This window comes from Micropterus salmoides, unplaced genomic scaffold (assembly GCF_014851395.1).
Source record: "Micropterus salmoides isolate LMB-PRFRI ecotype aquatic unplaced genomic scaffold, ASM1485139v1 Ms_hic_scaffold_7, whole genome shotgun sequence".
In the NCBI taxonomy this organism is placed as follows: domain Eukaryota; kingdom Metazoa; phylum Chordata; class Actinopteri; order Centrarchiformes; family Centrarchidae; genus Micropterus; species Micropterus salmoides.
In genome coordinates this window covers 3,372,318-3,392,265 of record NW_024044459.1, presented here as the reverse complement: position 1 = coordinate 3,392,265, position 19,948 = coordinate 3,372,318, and the positions used below count along the sequence as shown (strand labels likewise).

Below are 19,948 nucleotides of genomic sequence, written 5' to 3'. Positions count from 1 at the left end.
TTTGACCTTACTAGTACTACTAGTAGGCGCTAAAGTGTCTACTAGTTAGTACTAGTAAGAGCTAAAATGGTCTACTAGTAGTACTAGTTGCACTAAATGCAAATCATGGAACCTTCCTATTGGCTGGCCAGTTTGAATTTCCTGCCGCCAAAATTTAACCCTTTAAAGCCTGATCAATTTTCAGTGTTGTTAACTGCCAGCTCTTTGCTTAATATATATGCAGAATAAAGTCTGAAAATGCATATTTACATCAATGTTTTATCAAAAGAAATACTGGGAGAGGAAGTATCCACTCTGTGATTCAAAATAATGCCTTTTAAAGATGTAATTATTTATTTACATTCACATACAGCTGAACAATGAGCAGGCCTTCAGCAGAAAAATAAACTACCAGGTTCACTTTTATCAAAGTTTATTATGAAATAGCAACATTGGCACAGTCTTTCATGTTGATGTTTATATAACCATAAGTAATGTGTATGGATCTGTTTTTAATGGCTCATCGTTATGATTTACAGCATATAATGTTGACCCAGACTCCTCTAGCTGTCTACTGAATGACTAACACACCCATGAGACACTAGCTCTACCAATATAAGGTCCTGAAGGAATATTATAACATTGCATGTCATGGTGACCTCAGTTGCATCCAAAACAACACAACAAATGTGTGTAAAATGTTTCTGCTTACACATATATGTTTAATACTGCTAAAACAGGCTGGGGTCATCTGACCCCAAAGAACACCGATGGGTAAAATGTGTAGAGGACATTAAAAACATATCATCATGTTCATTTTGTGTTTACCCAGTTGTACAGATTATACCCCCCCCCCTAAATATGGAGCAACAAAAATTATGACAGAATTTGACACATTGAATGGTGTCAAATTGCAATCTGCAAACAGGGTTTCTCTGTGACCCTAACCTGTTCACTTACAGGTTTTCTTCAACAGACCCAGAGTTTCTCTCTTACAGAGCCAGACATGCTGTTTCATTGCATCATTCAGTCCCTATCAAAGCTCACCCAAAGACTATCTAAGGTTTTTCTGTGAGCAGCAGTTTTTGACCCCGCATTCAAATAGAGATTCAGAGATTATTTTATTTTTAATAGATATATATATATATTTTTTTTAAACTCACACACACTTACCGTTATTTTATTTATTTAAATTATATATATATTATATATATATATATATATATATATATATTTATTTTTTAACAGACACACACACACACACACAGCTGTTTGGTTTATTTTATTGTAATATATTTTTTTAACAAACACACACACACAAACGCTTACTGTTTTATTATTTATTTAATTAAAAGGTTTTATATTTTCTTTAACACAAACACACATCCGCTTTCATTACTTTACACTTTAATTACTACTGCTAACTGCCTGGGAGCGTCTGCTTATCAAAGCTTCTACACCTTTCCAAATCCCAAAGAGCCTCTTGTGGCCAGTAAAAGCATCTCGTGCAGTTCCTCCTCTTGACTGACGCCTCTCGGCAGGTACAGGCACATCGTGCAGGTAGATGCGTAGGGCAAACGGCGCAGGCCTGCCTCCTGTTCATAGAAGTCGACGGAGGGCTTCCTGGGAAAGCCCAGGGGAGGAACCTCGTCTGCTCCAGTGGTGAAAATCAGAAGGTCTTCGAATTTGAGGTCAGTCACTTTGTCTATCAGAAGAAAACGTAAGCATCTAAGTGACATTTTCATTTTTAAAATCAAATGTCAAACTTTACAAGATCAGAACTGTATTTCCTTTAATCACAAATGTAGAGAATATAAACCTGACTGGCTTCAGAGTACAGTCACTGAGACACAAGGTACTTTTGATCACGTCTAAATGTGTACCTTGTTGTAATGGCTTTGGTACATTGGCGTAAGATCATTTTCCTAAATTGGTAAAACACTTTGTATTTTCTTTCTGTCACAGTACATTCATGGATGTTTGGTTTCATAATTAGTGCTCTAACATTTTCATAAAGGAATAACGTACCTTCAATCATGTTAAGCACCATCTCCCAGCAGTAGATGGTGTCCTCCTCTGCCTCGCGATGGTTGCTGCCTCTCCTGCTGTAGTTGTAACTGAAGAGGGCCTTGAAGGCTGCCTTTGACATGGGCTCCTGCATGTTGGTGAACAAAGGCAGGAAGGCAATCCAGTTCTTCCTCACCAGGTCCCACAGCTTCCCGAATGCATTCATTCCGTCTGTGAACTGGAGGATCATCTTGGCCGTTCTGTAAAGCGACAGAGATAAAACATGTACATCACCGTGCACAAGTTTGGAATCACACCACAAATTGTGGGAAAGACTGATCAACCGCATCAAAATGATAATGACACTGTTTCTTAATTATATGTTTACAATGGCTCTCCAGTTTCAGTGGCCAACCCAGGACAGAAAGAGAAGAGAGAACCCAGGAGCACACCTGCACAAGAGGTCCAGTACATCTGTCTGCTGTTTGACAAACAATACGCAAATGTCCAACTGATCCTCAGCTCACAGCTTCTCTTTCTGTCCTGGTAATTTGCAACATCAACATAATTTTTATGATTTCTTTGATGCTATACTGGGGAATAAATGTATCAAACTCTGACCCAAACCAAAAAATAAGTGCAGAAACATACATTTTTTTATATTGACAGTGTTTTGTAGTAGTTACAACTGTAAAATGTGTTTACCTGAGAAAGATGTAGTGCTTCACTACATATGCGTAGACTTTTGGTATGTCTTCAACTGTGGCACTAAATACGCTTGGGACGCCGCACTCTGCAATCCAGTCCCCCAGGTCTTGCTGGAGCTGAGTCAGGTCCCCTGCAGTCTTGCACTGTAGGATCTTGGACAGAAATCTGAGTGACAATAATGTAGCAGGAGTCCCAGATTGAGCAAGTGTTTGTCCTGCTAGACATTAAATGTTCTTTTGTCAACAGCGACCCAAAGTAAAGAAATGTTTGTTTAAAATCCAAATAAATATTCACATGATAATTACAAAGTACCCTGTTGACTTTGCTTTGCACATCTGGGTCAGGGAGCACACGCCAGTCAAACTGCTCCAGCGGAGGCTCCTGTCCGCACATCAGCTGGAAGAGGCTGGGGTCCAGGGCTCTGATACACGGACCTCCGTGGGCAATCGACCAAGCGATGAGGTTGCCACCTCTGAAATATTTACGCTGGTCTAGTGCTGCTTGGTCGTAACTAAGAAAGAGCTGGCCGGCCTTTCCCTCAAAAATGCCCAGGGAGGTCTGTACCTCTATCATCAAGAGTCTAGAGTAAATGGACAGAAAAGAGAAATACAGCGATGTGTATTACTGTGCAGCTCCCCATGCAAACATTTGTTCTAAAACACTGAAGAAATTTAGTTTAGGTATTCTGACCTGAAAAACTCTCGCTGCGGTCCCCCCATATCATCTGCGTCTTCTCCTACAAACTCAATAAGTGGTGAGTGGGTCCAACAGAAAGCGTTTCTGGAGATGGCTTTAACGGCACTCTCCAGAAGCTTTCTCCTCCTGACACAAATGGTGGATACCAGGCCGTGAGAAAGGTGATCCTCTTGAAAAGTCCTCAAAATGATGGCAAGATCCACATCTTCCTAAAATACATCAATGTAAAAAGTACGTCAGAAATGACTGGCAAAAAGGTTGGTCTGGTCTTTGAATTTCCTTTTTAAATAGTGGCAATATCTCATTCTTTTATTATAGTGTATGTGTAATGTATTGTGTCCTTAAAAATTACATATAAACGTAAACTATTCTCCCAGTTGAATGCAGTGTAAAAAATTTAACTTACCGACGGAGGACTGTCACTTTCAAATGGAACTGCAATAATGTCGTCCTCCTCCGCTTCCTCAGGGTCCGCAATAACAAGGTCATTGACAGGAGTCCTAAAAGCTCAGATTTTTTTTATTTGTCAGCGTCAGTATTACATAGTCAGGCCTTTTTTGGACCCAAATGTCTTTGCAGACTACTGGTCTTGGTAATCTACATGCGTATTCTGATATTCTCTGTCAAATTTAAAGATGAGTATTGAGACTGTTTATGTGAATGCAGTGTCACACACGGTTCCTGTTTGTAAACCTATGACAGACCTGTTGAGTGGTTCCATACGGGCCCTTCTGTAAAAGACCTAGAAGGTACAAATTGTGCATGAAATGAAAATGTCTCAAAATATCAATATTTGCTAAACATCCTAAATGCGACTTATCACAGAACTAAAACTTACCTCTGGGGTGCCAGCGTTCACCCACTGTGCAGGATCCAAACTTGCCTCCTGTTGGTTGACAAGAATGACCATTTACATATTTCACTGAGGTTAGCTTTGAAAACTAAACTAAAAGGATGACTTTTTAACTAGGATTTTAAGATTACTCTTTACTTTGGTGTGAATTATCAAAAGTACATACAAATGTATTATTGCTTTACAATAACTTACGAGTGATGGGTTCGTGTCTGTCCTCGGTGATCCCGCATCACTGTCCATCGTCGAAGACAGGGACATGACGCTAAGGGGAGGGGACTGGGAACTTGCACTAGATGTGACCGGTGGCATGCCGATGGGTGCTGTAGGAGCAGGCGGTGTGACCTGGGGGACAGCGGGTGAGGCCGGAGGTCTGATGGCTGATGGTGCGGGGAACAGGGCTGGACCTACATGAATTGCTGGGGGGCAGCAGGTGAGACTGCAGATCTGATGGCTGATGGTGAAGTAGTGGGTGTGGCCATTGGTGGTGTGGATGATGAAGAAGCAGGTAGAGACTCAGGTCCATCAGGTGGAGATGTTTCTGGCAGGGTACGAGTTCTTTCAGGTCCTGGGATCTTGACGGACAAAACAAAAGCCTGTTTAGTAACTATCATCAGTGTGCTAACATTAAAAGGAGTGCTGGCGAGAAAATACAACAACAACTCACCTGTGGCAGTGTAATATTGGTCTGGGGAATAATATACACCCTGCTTCTGCCAACTGCTGTCCTCACCTCCTCCAGTGTATTTGCCTGAATTTTACTCAGAACCCTGGACTTGTCAGCTCTGGCGAGATGAAATCCAATTACATTCAGGCTAACTGTGGGAAAGCTTTGGCAAATGTAATTATTAAACTCTGGGAGAGTCCAGGAAAGTTGTGCATAACATCTTTGTGAGCCTTCCCCTGGCAAATCATGACTCGGGATCCCTGTCAAATTCAAAAAAAAATAGTTGTCAATAAATCAATACAATGACTCAATCATTTACTTCTTTTCACTAGTTAATGACCTCGATTCAAAGCGTTATTGTGTCTTGAAGGTCATGAACGATAAACATTGCTGTATTTGTTATGATTTGAGCACATGATGTCAATATGCGTGACATAATGTATATACAAGGGCGGCTGTGGCCCAGGAGGTAGAGCGGGTTGGCCGTTAATCAGAAGGTCAGCGGTTCAATCCCTGGCTCCCCCTGGTTGCATGTCGAAGTGTCCTTGGGCAAGATACTGAACCCCGATTCCGCCAGTGTATGAGTGAGTGTGAATGTTAGTTTCCGTTTGAGCACTTAGGCTCAGTGTATGAATGTATGTGATTGGTGAATGCAGATGTAGTGTAAAAGCGCTTTGAGTGGTCGAAAGGACTAGCTCTTCATAAGCATTGGATTTTTAGGGTGTTTGCTTCACCAAATCAGTCAGGGCAAGTCCTGCTGAATATGGAAAAAGTCCTGCTGAAAGTGTAAAATAAACAAATCTTTAGTTTTGCTGCAAAAGTGCAGCACACTGATTGTCATATCCAGCACTTGCAAATCCACAATAATGTAAATAGGTTTGCATTTTCCGTGTAAATAAAGACACAAATACAATTCAAGTGCATGTTGGCATTCAGAACCTATGCATATTGTACATTACCTAAGCCCACTCTGGTTAGTTTTCTGCATTCTGCATGAGGCGGAAGGACAATTTGGTCAGCATTTGGCAGCAGGAAGAGCTTCACTTTCCAAACTCCACTTGGCCTATTTACAGGTGCTTGTGCTTCTGTACAAAACAGAAAGTATTACACATTATCGTTAGTTATACAACTGTGGTAGAACATGTAGTCACTGTAATCAAAGTGAAAAGTGAATTTTGCATAATAACATGTTGTTTAAATTCCTCTAATGGAAATAGCCTCGTCCCGTCTGCTCTCCCTCCCTAAACTAACCCGGATTCTGCTGTGGACCTGCTCTCAGGTCAGACTCTCTCCCTCTGGACTCTCAGCTCCGGGTCCTCCTGTTCTGACCAGCAGCCACTGACCCGGTTCGGCACGCAGGAATTATTTCACTCTGCCTCAATATCCGATCCCTTCAACACTGCAGTCCTCTCTTAGTCATGGGTCTGCTAACCTATTATTAGGTAATAATAACCTGCTGTTTTAATCTGCCTATGCTATGAGAAGAAAAGCAAAGGAGCTCTCTGGTTCTCTGTCTCTCACTTGCAGCCAGACTTTGTCCGCCCCCCCCCCCGGCCGCCGTAACGTCAACAATCCGCTGTTTATTCTAACTTAACGAAGCTCAAAAAATGACAATCTGGACAGCCCCTACATTCTTACAGTCACTAGATCAATACACTTAACCTCTCACATTTTGTTGCTAACTTAACTTACTTTCTGTAACTGCCAGCCGCCGACCAGCTGATGGAACAGTAACGTTAGCTTATGCTTAATAAAATATAGCTACCGTTCCAACATTAAGTGGAAAATGTCACACATTAAGAACTTGGAAGCCACTTGTGAGTTAGCGGTGACAGTAAAAAGGACAATGCAGACATTGACTTTAAACTTGTAACGTTAATGCTAACTACCTGCCATCGGACCCGCTCTTCTTCGCCTCCTAAATGTGCTCCTTGTGGCTCTCAGCAGGTTGTCTTCGTCCCTCTGCGACGCCAGTTCCCGTCTGGCAACATCAAGCGCATTCCAAACGCGATGAACAACATTATTAAAACCGCTTTCTTGTGATGTCTCGCTCATGATCCCAGCGTCTCTGGACGTTACGCAGATGTCTGCTGCCACCTACTGGTTAGATTTGACCATGTGAAAAGCGCGCAGAAGCCTCTTCGGCTGCAGGATCAGAGACGATGTGCAAAAACAACATTTCTTGCAGCTTGATTGTGGAGAATGAAATTAAAGTTTGACTTTATTTAAGCTTTTGACAATGTGTCGTGCCATTTGATGATGTTGTCAACAGCAGACATACATAAATATTTACATCAATGTGTCAAAGCATTTGCAATTTCTCCAAATAACGGGAAATTGCTTTAATGATGTGCACAAATGACGAGATGATGATGGCGATGTGGAGGCTGAACAAGTTGTTTTCGACAATTTCAATTCAGATCTGAGAAACGTACAAAACCAACTGAGAAAATCTGTAAACTCAACTTACAATTCAGAGCTGGTCCTTTAAGACTCTCCAGCACGCAGTTTGAATATTGGCCAATAAAAATCCTTCTTCCGCCTGCTTCATTTGCATGCGGTCTACTAGTAGTACTAGTAGGCGCAAAAACGTCTACTAGTACTACTAGTAGACACATTTTGACCTTACTAGTACTACTAGTAGGCGCTAAAATGTCTACTAGTAGTACTAGTAAGCGCTAAAATGTCTACTAGTACTACTAGTAAGAGCTAAAACATCTACTAGTACTACTAGTAGACATTTTGGCGCTTACTAGTAGTACTAGTAAGACCTAAAATGTCTACTAGTACTACTAGTAAGCATATTTTCATTCATTTTGCCTTTAAATATAGTGTAAAAATCTTTACTAGTACTACTAGTAGACATTTTAGGTCTTACTAGTACTACTAGTAAGCGCAAAAACGTCTACTAGTACTACTAGTAGGCGCTAAAGTGTCTACTAGTAGTACTAGTAAGAGAAAAATGTCTACTAGTAGTACTAGTAGACGTTTTTTGACCTTACTAGTACTACTAGTAGGCGCTAAAGTGTCTACTAGTAGTACTAGTAAGAGCCAAAATGGTCTACTAGTAGTACTAGTTGCACTAAATGCAAATCATGGAACCTTCCTATTGGCTGGCCAGTTTGAATTTCCTGCCGCCAAAATTTAACCCCTTAAAGCCTGATCAATTTTCTGTGTTGTTAACTGCCAGCTCTTTGCTTAATATATATGCAGAATAAAGTGTGAAAATGCATATTTTCATGAATGTTTTATCAAAAGAAATACTGGGAGAGGGAATATCCACTCTGTGATTCGAAATAAATGCCTTTTAAAGATGTAATTACTTAACAGCATTCTGAACAATGAGCAGGCCTTCAGCAGAAAAAGAAACTGTCACATTCACGTTTATCAAAGTTTATAAGACCAGATAAGACTTTATTAATCCCGTGGAGGAAATTTAGGTCGAAATAGCAGCACAAAGGAATATAAAAGAAGAGATGCAGTATTTACACACTATTTACACCATAAAATCAATAATAATTATTTACAACCATTTAAAACCAGAAAAATGTCTCAGATAAAATCAGGCACATATCTGTCAGTTTGGTGCTGTGGAGCCTGATGGCTGACGGCAGAAACGAGCCTCCAAAGCGCTTTGAGGCCTGGGGCTGCATGTGGCTGCATGTGGCTGCAGGAGCTCCTCAGCTCAGCATAGAGAGCATGAGAGGGTTGTCCCTCATGGTTTTCAGCTTCCCCCTGTTATGAAATAGCAACATGCTGATATGTATATGTTTATGCTTGAAGTTTCAACCAGCAGCCTACTCCTTCAACAAACCTGTTTTTAACGGCTCCTCATTGTGAGCATATAATGTTGTCCCAGACTCCTCTAGCTGTCTACAGAGACTAAAGGACTGACAGAAGCATGAGACAGATGTTATTTATTGTTATTTAAGTGCTTTAAGTGCTAAAACATGTAATTTACCTAAACACATGATGTTAAAAACACAAAAATTTATTATTTTCAGAAGTCAGTTCTCACACTACTACAGGTACGGTATTGGTGGCTGAGAGGCCTAAGTGGAGGAGAGTTTCTGGATTAATAAAATTGAAAATCAACAAAAGAAAGGAGCTGGCCTGGGATGTGCACGGCCCAGGCCAGTGGGTGATTTAAAGATCATTGTTGTACTGTATATTGACTGTATATTGTCTGATCTGTAGCAAAAGGGAGTTGCAAACAGGATTTTTGTTTACAGCAACAAATAAATGACTCACATTTAACTCACTGTAACTGCCCAAGATTAATTCAATTCAATCTAGCTTTATTGGCATGAATGTAAAACAACAATATTGCTAAATTTCCCCCCAAAAACTCATTTTTTACAGTTCATTAATCACTATAAAAAAATATATAAAATAAAGTAAATAAAACTGTAAAAGTGTGCGTGTGTGTTAAATATATTAAAATAAAAATAAATCAAAAAAACTGCAAACTTGTGAGAGTGTGTGTGTGTGTGCGCACTGTCTCATCCATCTTCATTAGACCTCTGTGAGTGTGTGTGTTTTAAAAATATTAACAATTAAAATGAATCAATTAAACAGTACATGTATGTGTGTGTATTGTGGTGTCCGAACAATAATGCTGCGATGATGTGTTGAGAAGAAATCCGCTTGACACTGTTCTTGATCATAAAAGTTTATTACATCAAGGAGTTCAGCATCAATTAGAAACTCTGCAGCAGCTTGGAGAGAGACCCAGCCCGATGGCCACTCTGTCTCTCTGTACATCAAACACAGCTTATATAGGACCTGTTTAGGTATCTGTTAGACACCATAGAAGGGTCAGAGTCCGCAAAATAAAGCTCCAACCCATAGAAGGGTACAGTACAAAACAAGGGGTCAGAGGTCAAATTCCATAGGAGGGTTCACTGAACCTCTTTCCACCTGCTACAGTGCTATTTTAAACTTTTATGCGTCAAATGCAAATATATTGTACACCACAGTATATTCACATCGACCATTTTGCACAGAATGGGGCCTGTGTGTCAACATGTGAGAGAGGGGAGACTGAAACTGCAGGATCCCTGACTGCAAGAGGATATTATTCATGTGTGAACTGATAGAGGCCTAAGAAGCCAACACAATGCCTAACAGTAATGTAACTGCCTAACATGGTACGCTCAGGACAATATAACGTTATTTCAGCAGTTTTTGCACCAACATTTCTTTTGTGGTTATTGTGAGTTTGCAGATTTGTTTTGTAATTACGAGACAATAGTTCTGAAAGGCCTGAATAATAATAATGTAGCCTAATTTAACTTTAAATCTAATTCAGTTTAATCAAACATAAAGTTTATATCACTGCAAGCTGCTAAAATATCTCTCTGAAGCTGTTAATGAATGCTGCAGAGTAGTTTTCCTCATTGCAATTCAGAGCTGGTCCTTTAAGGCTCTGCAGCACACAGTTTGAAAATTGACCAATCAAAGTCCTTGTCCCGCCTGCTTCATTTGCATGCAGTCTACTAGTAGTACTAGTACTACTAGTAGGCACTAAAAAGTCTACTAGTACTACTAGTAAGCGCAAAAATGTCTACTAGTACTACTAGTAGACGTTTTTCAACCTTACTAGTAGTACTAGTAGACTTTTTGGCGCCTACTAGTAGTACTAGTAAGCGCAAAAATGGCCACTAGTAGTACTAGTAGACGTTTTTTGACCTTACTAGTACTACTAGTAGGCGCTAAAAAGTCTACTAGTACTACTAGTAAGCGCAAAAAAGGCCACTAGTACTACTAGTAAGCACATTTTGACCTTACTAGTAGTACTAGTAGGCGCCAAAATGGCTTTTACTAGTAAGCCATTTTGCCTTACTAGTAAGCCAAAATTGCGCACTAGTACTACTAGTAGAGGTGTTTTTGACCGTACTAGTACTACTAGTAGGCGCCATAGCGCTTACTAGTAGTACTAGTACGCCATTTTGGCTTACTAGTAAGGCAAAATGGCTTACTAGTAAAAGCCATTTTGGCGCCTACTAGTACTACTAGTAAGGCAAAAATGTGCTTACTAGTAGTACTAGTGGCCTTTTTTGCGCTTACTAGTAGTACTAGTAGACATTTTAGCGCCTACTAGTACTACTAGTAAGGTCAAAATGTGCTTACTAGTAGTACTAGTGGCCTTTTTTGCGCTTACTAGTAGTACTAGTAGACTTTTTAGCGCCTACTAGTAGTACTAGTAAGGTCAAAAACGTCTACTAGTACTACTAGTGGCCATTTTTGCGCTTACTAGTACTACTAGTAGGCGCCAAAATGTCTACTAGTACTACTAGTAAGCGCAAAAAACGTCTACTAGTAGTACTAGTAGAAATTTTTGCGCTTACTAGTAGTACTAGTAGACTTTTTAGCGCCTACTAGTAGTACTAGTACTACTAGTAGACTGCATGCAAATGAAGCAGGCGGGACAAGGACTTTGATTGGTCAATATTCAAACTGTGTGCTGCAGAGCCTTAAAGGACCAGCTCTGAATTGCAATGAGGAAAACTACTCTGCAGCATTCATTAACAGCTTCAGAGAGATATTTTAGCAGCTTGCAGTGATATAAACTTTATGTTTGATTAACTGAATTAGATTTAAAGTTAAATTAGGCTACATTATTATTATTCAGGCCATTCAGAACTATTGTCTCGTAGTTACAAAACAAATCTGCAAACTCACAATAACCACAAATGAAATGTTGGTGCAAAAACTGCTGAATTAACGTTATATTGTCCCTGAGTGTACCATGTTAGGCAGTTACATTACTGTTAGGCATTGTGTTGGCTTCTTTGGCCTCTATCAGTTCACACATGAGTAATATCCTCTTGCAGTCAGAGATCCTGCAGTTTCAGTCTCCCCTCTCTCACGTGTTGACACACAGGCCCCATTCTGTGCAAAATGGTCGATGTGAATATACTGTGGTGTACAATATATGTGCATTTGACGCATAAAAGTTTAAAATAGCACTGTAGCAGGTGGAAAGAGGTTCAGTGAACCCTCCTATGGAATTTGACCTCTGACCCCTTGTTTTGTACTGTACCCTTCTATGGGTAGGAGCTCTATTTTGCGGACTCTGACCCTTCTATGGTGTCTAACAGATACCTAAACAGTCCTATATAAGCTGTGTACAGAGTGGCCATCGGGCTGGGTCACAGCTTGTAATTGATGCTGAACTCCTTGATGTAATAAACTTTTATGATCAACAGTGTCAAGGGGATTTCTTCTCAACACATCATCGCAGCATTATTGTTCAGACACCACAATACACACACATACATTTACTGTTTAATTGATTCATTTTAATTGTTAATATTTTTAGCACACAAACACTCACAGAGGTCTAATCTGATCTTTAAATCACCCTCTGGCCTGGGCAGTGCACATCCTAGGCCAGCTCCTTTCTTTTGTTGATTAGCAATTTCAATATTCCAAAAACTCTCCTCTGCTTAGGCCTCTTAGCCACCAATACCGTACCTGTAGTAGTGTGAGAACTGACTTCTCAATGTGCTGACTTCTGAGGGGAAAATAATAAAACATTTTGTGTTTTTAACATCATGTGTTTAGGTAAATTACATGTTTTAGCACTTAAAGCACCTAAATAACAATAAATAAAATCTGTCTCATGCTTCTGTCAGTCCTTTAGTCTCTGTAGACAGCTAGAGGAGTCTGGGACAACATTAGATGCTTCATATCATAATGAGGAGCCATTAAAAACAGTTGGTTGAAGGAGTAGGCTGCTGGTTGAAACTTCAAGCATAAACATTTACACATCAGCATGAGAGACTTTGCCCATGTTGCTATTTCATAATAGGTGGAAGCTGAAAACCATGAGGGACAACCCCTCTCATCCTGAGCTGAGGAGCTCCTGCAGCCACATGCAGCCACATGCAGCCCCAGGCCTCAAAGCGCTTTGGAGGCTCATTTGTGCTGTCAGCCATCAGGCTCCACACCACCAAACTGACAGATTAGTGCCTGTTTTTATCTGAGACATTTATCTGGTTTTAAATGGTTGTAAATAATTATTATTGATTTTATAGTGTAAATCGTGTGTTGATACTTGTATAAAACTGCATCTCTTCTTTTATATTCCTTTGTGCTGCTATTTCAACCTAAATTTCCTCCACGGGGATTAATAAAGTCTTATCTGGTCTTATAAACTTTGATAAACGTGAATGTGGCAGTTTATTTTTCTGCTGAAGGCCTGCTCATTGTTCAGAATGCTGTTAAGTAAATTCATATTTAAAAGGCTTTTATTTTGAATCACAGAGTGGATATTCCCTCTCCCAGTATTTCTTTTGATAAAACATTGATGTAAATATGCATTTTCACACTTTATTCTGCATATATATTAAGCAAAGAGCTGGCAGTTAACAACACTGAAAGTTGATCAGGCTTTAAAGGGTTAAATTTTGGCGGCAGAAAATTCAAACTGGCCAGCCAATAGGAAGGTTCCATGATTTGCATTTAGTGCTTACTAGTACTACTAGTAGACCATTTTAGGTCTTACTAGTACTACTAGTAGACACTTTAGCGCCTACTAGTACTACTAGTAAGGTCAAAATGTGTCTACTAGTAGTACTAGTAGACGTTTTGGCTCTTACTAGTACTACTAGTAGACATTTTTGCGCCTACTAGTAGTACTAGTAAGGTCAAAAAACGTCTACTAGTAGTACTAGTAAAGATTTTTACACTATATTTAAAGGCAAAATGAATGAAAATGTGCTTACTAGTATTACTAGTAGACATTTTAGGTCTTACTAGTACTACTAGTAAGCACCAAAATGTCTACTAGTACTACTAGTAAGGCAAAAGTGTGCTTACTAGTAGTACTAGTGACATTTTTTGCGCCTACTAGTAGTACTAGTAGGCATTTTGGCGCTTACTAGTAGTACTAGTAAGGCGAAAAAGTGCTTACTAGTAGTACTAGTGGCCATTTTTGCGCTTACTAGTAGTACTAGTGACCATTTTAGCGCTTACTAGTAGTACTAGTAAGGCAAAATGGCTTACTAGTAAGGCAAAATGGCTTACTAGTAAAGGCCAAAAACCGCGCACTAGTAGGATATCGAATAAATGCTCAAACGGCTTTCCATAGGCTCTTACTAGTACTACTAGTAGACATTTTTGCGCCTACTAGTAGTACTAGTAAGGTCAAAAAACGTCTACTAGTAGTACTAGTAAAGATTTTTACACTATATTTAAAGGCAAAATGAATGAAAATGTGCTTACTAGTATTACTAGTAGACATTTTAGGTCTTACTAGTACTACTAGTAAGCACCAAAATGTCTACTAGTACTACTAGTAAGGCAAAAGTGTGCTTACTAGTAGTACTAGTGACATTTTTTGCGCCTACTAGTAGTACTAGTAGGCATTTTGGCGCTTACTAGTAGTACTAGTAAGGCGAAAAAGTGCTTACTAGTAGTACTAGTGGCCATTTTTGCGCTTACTAGTAGTACTAGTGACCATTTTAGCGCTTACTAGTAGTACTAGTAAGGCAAAATGGCTTACTAGTAAGGCAAAATGGCTTACTAGTAAAGGCCAAAAACCGCGCACTAGTAGGATATCGAATAAATGCTCAAACGGCTTTCCATAGGCGCTTACTAGTACTACTAGTAGACATTTTAGCGCCTACTAGTACTACTAGTAAGGTCAAAATGTGTCTACTAGTAGTACTAGTAGACGTTTTGGCTCTTACTAGTAGTACTAGTAGACTTTTTAGCGCCTACTAGTACTACTAGTAAGGTCAAAAAACGTCTACTAGTACTACTAGTGGCCATTTTTGCGCTTACTAGTACTACTAGTAGACTTTTTAGCGCCTACTAGTACTACTAGTAAGGTCAAAAAAACGTCTACTAGTACTACTAGTGGCCATTTTTGCGCTTACTAGTACTACTAGTAGGCGCCAAAATGTCTACTAGTACTACTAGTAAGCGCAAAAAACGTCTACTAGTAGTACTAGTAGACATTTTGGCGCTTACTAGTAGTACTAGTAAGACCTAAAATGTCTACTAGTACTACTAGTAAGCACATTTTCATTCATTTTGCCTTTAAATATAGTGTAAAAATCTTTACTAGTACTACTAGTAGACATTTTTTGACCTTACTAGTACTACTAGTAAGCGCAAAAACGTCTACTAGTACTACTAGTAGGCGCTAAAGTGTCTACTAGTAGTACTAGTAAGAGCAAAAATGTCTACTAGTAGTACTAGTAGACACATTTTGACCTTACTAGTACTACTAGTAGGCGCTAAAGTGTCTACTAGTAGTACTAGTAAGAGCCAAAATGGTCTACTAGTAGTACTAGTTGCACTAAATGCAAATCATGGAACCTTCCTATTGGCTGGCCAGTTTGAATTTCCTGCCGCCAAAATTTAACCCTTTAAAGCCTGATCAACTTTCAGTGTTGTTAACTGCCAGCTCTTTGCTTAATATATATGCAGAATAAAGTGTGAAAATGCATATTTTCATCAATGTTTTATCAAAAGAAATACTGGGAGAGGAAGTATCCACTCTGTGATTCGAAATAAATGCCTTTTAAAGATGTAATTACTTAACAGCATTCTGAACAATGAGCAGGCCTTCAGCAGAAAAAGAAACTGTCACATTCACGTTTATCAAAGTTTATAAGACAACATAAGACTTTATTAATCCCCCGTGGAGGAAATTTAGGTCGAAATAGCAGCACAAAGGAATATAAAAGAAGAGATGCAGTATTTACACACTATTTACACCATAAAATCAATAATAATTATTTACAACCATTTAAAACCAGAAAAATGTCTCAGATAAAATCAGGCACATATCTGTCAGTTTGGTGCTGTGGAGCCTGATGGCTGACGGCAGAAACGAGCCTCCAAAGCGCTTTGAGGCCTGGGGCTGCATGTGGCTGCATGTGGCTGCAGGAGCTCCTCAGCTCAGCATAGAGAGCATGAGAGGGGTTGTCCCTCATGGTTTTCAGCTTCCCCCTGTTATGAAATAGCAACATGCTGATATGTATATGTTTATGCTTGAAGTTTCAACCAGCAGCCTACTCCTTCAACAAACCTGTTTTTAACGGCTCCTCATTGTGAGCATATAATGTTGTCCCAGACTCCTCTAGCTGTCTACAGAGACTAAAGGACTGACAGAAGCATGAGACAGATGTTATTTATTGTTATTTAAGTGCTTTAAGTGCTAAAACATGTAATTTACCTAAACACATGATGTTAAAAACACAAAAATTTATTATTTTCAGAAGTCAGTTCTCACACTACTACAGGTACGGTATTGGTGGCTGAGAGGCCTAAGTGGAGGAGAGTTTCTGGATTAATAAAATTGAAAATCAACAAAAGAAAGGAGCTGGCCTGGGATGTGCACGGCCCAGGCCAGTGGGTGATTTAAAGATCATTGTTGTACTGTATATTGTCTGATCTGTAGCAAAAGGGAGTTGCAAACAGGATTTATGTTTACAGCAAGAAAAAAATGACTCACATTTAACTCACTGTAACTGCCCAAGATTAATTCAATTCAATCTAGTTTTACAAGGCATGAATGTAAAACAAAAATATTGCCAAAGCTACCAATAAATTCCCCCCCAAAAAACTCACTTTATACAGTTCATTAATCACCATAGAAATATATAAAATAAAATAAACAAAACTGTAAAAGTGTCTATGTGTGTTAAATATATTAACAATAAAAATGAATCAATTAAACAGTAAATGTATGTGTGTGTATATTCACATCGACCATTTTGCACAGAATGGGGCCTGTGTGTCAACACGTGAGAGAGGGGAGACTGAAACTGCAGGATCTCTGACTGCAAGAGGATATTATTCATGTGTGAACTGATAGAGGCCTAAGAAGCCAACACAATGCCTAACAGTAATGTAACTGCCTAACATGGTACACTCAGGGACAATATAACGTTAATTCAGCAGTTTTTGCACCAACATTTCATTTGTGGTTATTGTGAGTTTGCAGATTTGTTTTGTAATTACGAGACAATAGTTCTGAATGGCCTGAATAATAATAATGTAGCCTAATTTAACTTTAAATCTAATTCAGTTTAATCAAACATAAAGTTTATATCACTGCAAGCTGCTAAAATATCTCTCTGAAGCTGTTAATGAATGCTGCAGAGTAGTTTTCCTCATTGCAGTTCAGAGCTGGTCCTTTAAGGCTCTGCAGCACACAGTTTGAAAATTGACCAATCAAAGACCTTGTCCCGCCTGCTTCATTTGCATGCAGTCTACTAGTAGTACTAGTAGTACTAGTACTACTAGTAGGCGCTAAAAAGTCTACTAGTACTACTAGTAAGCGCAAAAAATTCTACTAGTACTACTAGTAGACGTTTTTTGCGCTTACTAGTAGTACTAGTAGACATTTTGGCGCCTACTAGTAGTACTAGTAAGGTCAAAAATGGCCACTAGTAGTACTAGTAGACGTTTTTTGACCTTACTAGTAGTACTAGTAGGCGCTAAAAAGTCTACTAGTAGTACTAGTAAGCGCAAAAATGGCCACTAGTAGTACTAGTAGACGTTTTTTGACCTTACTAGTAGTACTAGTAGGCGCTAAAAAGTCTACTAGTACTACTAGTAAGCGCAAAAAAGGCCACTAGTACTACTAGTAAGCACATTTTTGCCTTACTAGTACTACTAGTAGGCGCTAAAATGTCCACTAGTAGTACTAGTAAGCGCAAAAATGTCCACTAGTACTACTAGTAAGCACATTTTTGCCTTACTAGTAGTACTAGTAGGCGCCAAAATGGCTTTTACTAGTAAGCCATTTTGCCTTACTAGTAAGCCAAAATGGCGTACTAGTACTACTAGTAAGCGCTATGGCGCTTACTAGTAGTACTAGTACGGTCAAAAACACCTCTACTAGTAGTACTAGTGCGCCATTTTGGCTTACTAGTAAGGCAAAATGGCTTACTAGTAAAAGCCATTTTGGCGCCTACTAGTACTACTAGTAACGTCAAAATGTGTCTACTAGTACTACTAGTGGCCATTTTTGCGCTTACTAGTAGTACTAGTAGACTTTTTAGCGCCTACTAGTACTACTAGTAAGGTCAAAATGTGTCTACTAGTAGTACTAGTAGACGTTTTGGCTCTTACTAGTACTACTAGTAGACATTTTTGCGCCTACTAGTAGTACTAGTAAGGTCAAAAAACGTCTACTAGTAGTACTAGTAAAGATTTTTACACTATATTTAAAGGCAAAATGAATGAAAATGTGCTTACTAGTATTACTAGTAGACATTTTAGGTCTTACTAGTACTACTAGTAAGCACCAAAATGTCTACTAGTACTACTAGTAAGGCAAAAGTGTGCTTACTAGTAGTACTAGTGACATTTTTTGCGCCTACTAGTAGTACTAGTAGGCATTTTGGCGCTTACTAGTAGTACTAGTAAGGCGAAAAAGTGCTTACTAGTAGTACTAGTGGCCATTTTTGCGCTTACTAGTAGTACTAGTGACCATTTTAGCGCTTAATAGTAGTACTAGTAAGGCAAAATGGCTTACTAGTAAGGCAAAATGGCTTACTAGTAAAGGCCAAAAACCGCGCACTAGTAGGATATCGAATAAATGCTCAAACGGCTTTCCATAAGCGCAAAAATGTCTACTAGTAGTACTAGTAAGGCGAAAATGTGCTTACTAGTAGTACTAGTGACCATTTTTGCGCTTACTAGTAGTACTAGTAGACATTTTGGCGCTTACTAGTAGTACTAGTAAGGTGAAAATGTGTCTACTAGTAGTACTAGTAGATATTTTATGTCTTACTAGTACTACTAGTAGACATTTTAGCACCTACTAGTAGTACTAGTAAGGTCAAAATGTCCTTACTAGTAGTACTAGTGACCATTTTTGCGCTTACTAGTAGTACTAGTAGACATTTTGGCGCTTACTAGTACTACTAGTAGGCCATTTTGGCTTACTAGTAAGGCAAAATGGCTTACTAGTAAGAGCCAAAAACCGCGCACTAGTAGGATATCGAATAAATGCTCAAACGGCTTTCCATAAAAGCCAAAAAACGCGCACTAGTAGGATATCGAATAAATGCTCAAACGGCTTTCCATACAAAGGGCTTTACTAGTACAGCAAAATGGCTTACTAGTACGGCAAAATGGCTTACTAGTAAGAGCAAATAAATGCGCACTAGTAGGATATCGAATAAATGCTCAAAGGGCTTTCCATAAATGCGCACTAGTAGGATATCGAATAAATGCTCAAAGGGCTTTCCATAGTTCAGAGCAGTGCTTTCTGTGGGAGATGGGAACTCCCTTTTGGCTGGACTTTGGGCTTTTTCACTTTGCAAACCTGTTACATGCACACAAAAGAGATATAACTCAATAAAGGAGAGGGGAAAAGCCAAAAAGCATAATACCACCTCTTTAACTTCATTAAAAACACAAGTTACACAATTTCATTAAAAAACAAATCAATCTTTTTTCACACGAGAACTGAACACTGGCCTCCTAGGTGAAAAGCAGCTAACTAACCTGCTTTCTAACCTCCCAACCAACCACCACTGAAATACAACTTTTTGGCTATTTACGTCACCATTTTAGTCATGTGTTTGTGTTATAGAGGTCGCTAGAGGTGTGTGTTTGTGTCACTAGAGGTCGCTGCCTATATATATATACATATATATACACAGAGTAACAGCCAGCAATGGTAATACCGCACACAAGCCTAATTATAAGTTTTAAAAAAAGAAATCAGTAACAAATGTAAAAACAAAACAATTACTAAAATATCAAGCAATCAAAATAACAATAATTAGAAAATTTGTACAATTATTTATCAGTCTGAGTTTCCACTGGTGTCCTCACTTCAAGGCACGAGGAGACATATTTAGCAGCAGTTATTTCGCAGTTTCTGTGGGTCTGATATGAATTCGGGGTATATTTGGGAAATGTTTGCAAAGTTTTTTTGTCCTAGTGTTTTATATTTAGGGCATGAGGTTAGAAAGTGCAGCTCTGTCTCTACCTGTCCTCTGTCACACTGGGGAGTCTCTCCCCTTGTGGTAGCCAGCTCTGTCTGTGGCGACCCTTTT

General features: G+C 39.2%; 1 protein-coding gene across 2 annotated transcripts; it reads right to left on the bottom strand.

Annotated features, from left to right (window-relative positions):
* Positions 1 to 1,341: 1,341 nt before the first annotated feature.
* Positions 1,342 to 6,981, bottom strand: LOC119892043 (G2/M phase-specific E3 ubiquitin-protein ligase-like). Of its 2 annotated transcripts, none has more exons than XM_038704125.1 (12): positions 6,800 to 6,981; positions 5,870 to 5,995; positions 4,911 to 5,170; positions 4,439 to 4,818; positions 4,229 to 4,276; positions 4,095 to 4,132; positions 3,797 to 3,890; positions 3,385 to 3,599; positions 3,007 to 3,274; positions 2,692 to 2,846; positions 2,008 to 2,246; positions 1,342 to 1,684 (listed from the first exon to the last, which is right to left on the bottom strand). In XM_038704125.1, the coding sequence occupies exons 4-12, from the start codon at positions 4,553 to 4,555 to the stop codon at positions 1,434 to 1,436; spliced, it is 1,425 nt and encodes a 474-aa protein (XP_038560053.1). In that variant the 5' UTR covers positions 4,556 to 4,818; positions 4,911 to 5,170; positions 5,870 to 5,995; positions 6,800 to 6,981; the 3' UTR covers positions 1,342 to 1,433. The 2 variants fall into 2 exon arrangements, with proteins under 2 accessions (XP_038560053.1, XP_038560054.1); XM_038704126.1 differs by lacking the exon at positions 6,800 to 6,981 and adding an exon at positions 6,162 to 6,378.
* Between the last annotated feature and the right edge of the window lie 12,967 nt (positions 6,982 to 19,948).